Here is a 3,359-nt window from a genome sequence, read left to right as displayed (position 1 = left end):
TTATAAGTGGACGGCTAACTGCAAAACTGTAGGATGTCGCTCGTGAATAGAAAATTCCAAAATTTGCCAAACAGCTTCGGATGTACTTATGTACCGGCCATTTACATAGTTTTCCACCTCATCGTTTGGGTTTTTGACGCTAAAAGTAGCTTGGTCAGATCCTTTATTTATATATTTACAAATGTATTTGATGGCTTGAACTGAGTGGCAGTACTCGACATTTATGTGCGCGTTAAACGTCCTACACAATAATGGAGAATAAGGGACAATCCACCTATTATCAATATTGAAAGTACTCCCTCTGATATTTAACGTAGCGCTCTGGCCTCCATTTTCGGCGTCACGACGATGATAAACTGGATATCCATCCTCTCCGGTATGGGTATCCTCGACGTTTCGTCGAGGGTACTTTTTTGTGCAGATACCGTTTTTCATACATGGTGCTGTTAAGTTATGCTCTCCGCATGGACCGTGCACCATATTTTTAGTCACGATATCGTACAATTTCGGGTCGTTTTGTTGGTTGGGCAGCTCTGCAACTATGAAACTATCAATTTCGTCAGGCTGTATTTTTCTTTCTAGCCAAAACAGCAAATGACAGTGAGGTAAACCCCGCTTCTGCCACTCCACACTTGCCATGTAACATTTCACTTTGCCGAATATTTCATCTTTTGTGAATAATTTTATGAATTTTTTCATCTTTAAATGAAATACCCTTGAAATTATGTCATGACGATCGAAAGACCGTTGTCCAGTTAATAGTTCCGCTTTAATTTCAGGCCATTCGGGGTTACACGTAAAAGTAACAAATAAGTCTGGTGTCCCGTAGTTGCGGACATAAGTCATCGCATCTTGCGTTTTTTCGTGTAGATAATGCGGAGAACCTGTGAATGAAGACGGCAAGATAACGCGCTGACCGATGTTTGATGGGTCAACATTTGCGTCTTGGTTTAAAGTGTCTCTGAGGTGAATATATTCTTCAGCCCTCAGTCTCTGTTGATTACGGCATATGTAATTTAATCGTTCCGAAATAATTTTTGCCATCATATCGACAGTATATTGGCTAAATAAGTTCCTGTAGTAATGTAGTGGATTAAAACCATCTCTAACCGTCAATCTAAATGCATAAAATTGCATACAGGTCACAGTTTTATTACGGGTAGTACCTTCTTGAGGAATGGTCAAATAATAGCCGTCTTCTTCCATTACAAACATCAATGGATATTGGAGAGGATCGTAAGATCTGTGTAATTCAGAGACCCTTTTAAGTTGGCCGTCACTACCATGCAGCACGATATCTCTGGGACCTTTTTCTTCATCTACCAAAAGAACGGCTACCTCGTTTACAGCTGGAGCATTATATCTGCCCAGGTGTGCTGTCTGTATTAGGCGGTCGGAGTGAATAATTAACTTTAAATTATCCGAAGAGTTTTGTTCTAAGTTTTGTTTAAAACTTCGTATATATATATATTGTGGCTGTTTAGTGCGATCTGTAGTTCTTTAATTAAATCAATGTTTAGTGTTGGAGCTATGTTTGACCGCAACGATAGCTGATCTGCGTCTGAAATAAAATAAATCTGCAAGAATTGCGGATTTTGGCCTGATGGTGGTAAAAGACTACCTATAAGGTGATAAACTTGGCCCTCTATTTTAAAAGTGGGCATAAAATTTTGTTCTCTAATTTCTTTCGCGCCAAACGAAGTCATTTGAAATAGGCTATTGTATCTACGTATGTTGGTTAGAAAATGTCTACTATATAAATGATTATTTGTCAAAAGACTTTTTATTGGCTCTGGTGGCTCCTGAATATTGGGGAGACTGACTTTTCCAGAAGCACAGCACAAACCATTAGGTTCATCGGCCCATTTTTTGGCAGAACATTTAGAGCAGATCTTATTCATGGCTCTGATTTGGACAGAAGACTGTTGAGCATAATCATTCTGTGGATCGTATGTGAAAGCCGATCTGTTACTATGAGCTAAAACTCGATTGCGAACTCTAGCCGTTGACGTCTGTTGTCTTTCGCTCTGATTTTGAAGGCGCTCGGAACGTTCAGAGCTCGATTCCCTAGCGCGAGCTTGTACATTTCTAATATTTTGTTCTTCAAGCCGCTGTGAACGCTCGATACTTGACTCTCTTACCACGCGATTGCGACGCGTATTCTCTCTGACTTGCAAGACGATTTTCAGTTTCTGATTGAGATTCTCCATGACGACGTTTTTTTATTGACCTAGCCTGTGAACTATTTCTAGAAAGTTGAGATCTTGTTCTTTTGGGCATTTTAAAATGAGAAAAAAAAACTAAACAGTAATGTAATGTATTGTTTATACACACGTAGCCATGATGCCGATAACAGTCGTACATTACAGTCGTAGGCATTACGGACATATTCTACTAACTATTTCTCCTATGATCAATAGGCAATAGCCACCATTTTCAATAAACAACAACCAATAATTATTATTTATTATTATAATAGCTTTAAAACCCATGGCAACTATTTTTAAACACAAATTTCTATCGTAAATCTCAAAATTTCAGTTTAAACGCCTTCCCTGGGTGATCAATTCCCTTTTTAAATTAGCCTATGTTCATCAATGATAATGTCGGCCTCTAATGGTAAAACAATTTTTTAAATCTATCCAGTAGTTTCGGAGCCTATTCAATACAAACAATCAAATCTTTCCTCTTTATATTATTAGTATAGATATAGATATATCAATAATTTGTTTCTTATAAACTTAAATTATTCACTTAAATAGGCAATATTATTTCAACGTAATTAGATATTATTACTATAGATATGACCAAACGAATAAACATTAAGTTAACTTAAAAAAAGATTGCAATCTATTATAATAATATGGAAGGAATTAGTTATTATAGTGATCTTAATATCATCGATAGGTAAATAGGAGGATTTTGGCCTTTGAAATCCATTTTATAATTGAGTATTAGGTTAGTAAAGAAGATGAAGAGGAGTGGGCTTAAATGGCTCTCTTGGGAAATACCAGAAGAAATAGGGAAAGACTTAGCAACAGAATCGTAAAACGTAACAAATTGCTTTCATACAGTGAAATAATTCATTTGTGTTGGATGAATAGGATTCTCGCGAATATGGATGTACCTACCTCTAATTCAGATAACCAACAGATGGCCACAGTCAACAGTGTTGAAGGATTTCCTAAGTTCGATAAAGATGACGACTACCTGATCATCCCAATACGGAAATAATACGACTTTACCTAAATTTATAGATATTTCAATATTTGTACCTATAAAGGTATAGACTATAAGTGTTCCTTTTTTATAATATATACTATATTTAAAGTAAACAAGGGGTTTGCTATTGCAAGGTT

General features: G+C 36.5%; 1 protein-coding gene across 1 annotated transcript; it reads right to left on the bottom strand.

Annotated features, from left to right (window-relative positions):
* Positions 1 to 2,210, bottom strand: LOC103309804. The gene is made up of 2 exons (XM_008186198.1): positions 1,824 to 2,210; positions 1 to 1,380 (listed from the first exon to the last, which is right to left on the bottom strand). The coding sequence occupies exons 1-2, from the start codon at positions 2,208 to 2,210 to the stop codon at positions 1 to 3; spliced, it is 1,767 nt and encodes a 588-aa protein (XP_008184420.1).
* Positions 2,211 to 3,359: the final 1,149 nt, after the last annotated feature.

The sequence above is a fragment of the Acyrthosiphon pisum genome, chromosome A1, assembly GCF_005508785.2.
Source record: "Acyrthosiphon pisum isolate AL4f chromosome A1, pea_aphid_22Mar2018_4r6ur, whole genome shotgun sequence".
Taxonomy (NCBI): domain Eukaryota; kingdom Metazoa; phylum Arthropoda; class Insecta; order Hemiptera; family Aphididae; genus Acyrthosiphon; species Acyrthosiphon pisum.
The sequence above is the reverse complement of the archived record's forward strand: the minus strand, read 5'-3'. Positions and strand labels throughout refer to the sequence as shown.

What these genes read in the sequence shown, in the direction of transcription:
- LOC103309804 (XM_008186198.1), bottom strand. Translation starts at nt 2,210, where the DNA reads ATGGAGAATCTCAATCAGAAACTGAAAATCGTCTTGCAAGTCAGAGAG. An exon ending in TGTGCTGTGCTTCTGGAAAA is followed by an intron (nt 1,381 to 1,823) that starts GTCAGTCTCCCC and finishes CGCCTAATACAG; the next exon opens with ACAGCACACCTGGGCAGATA.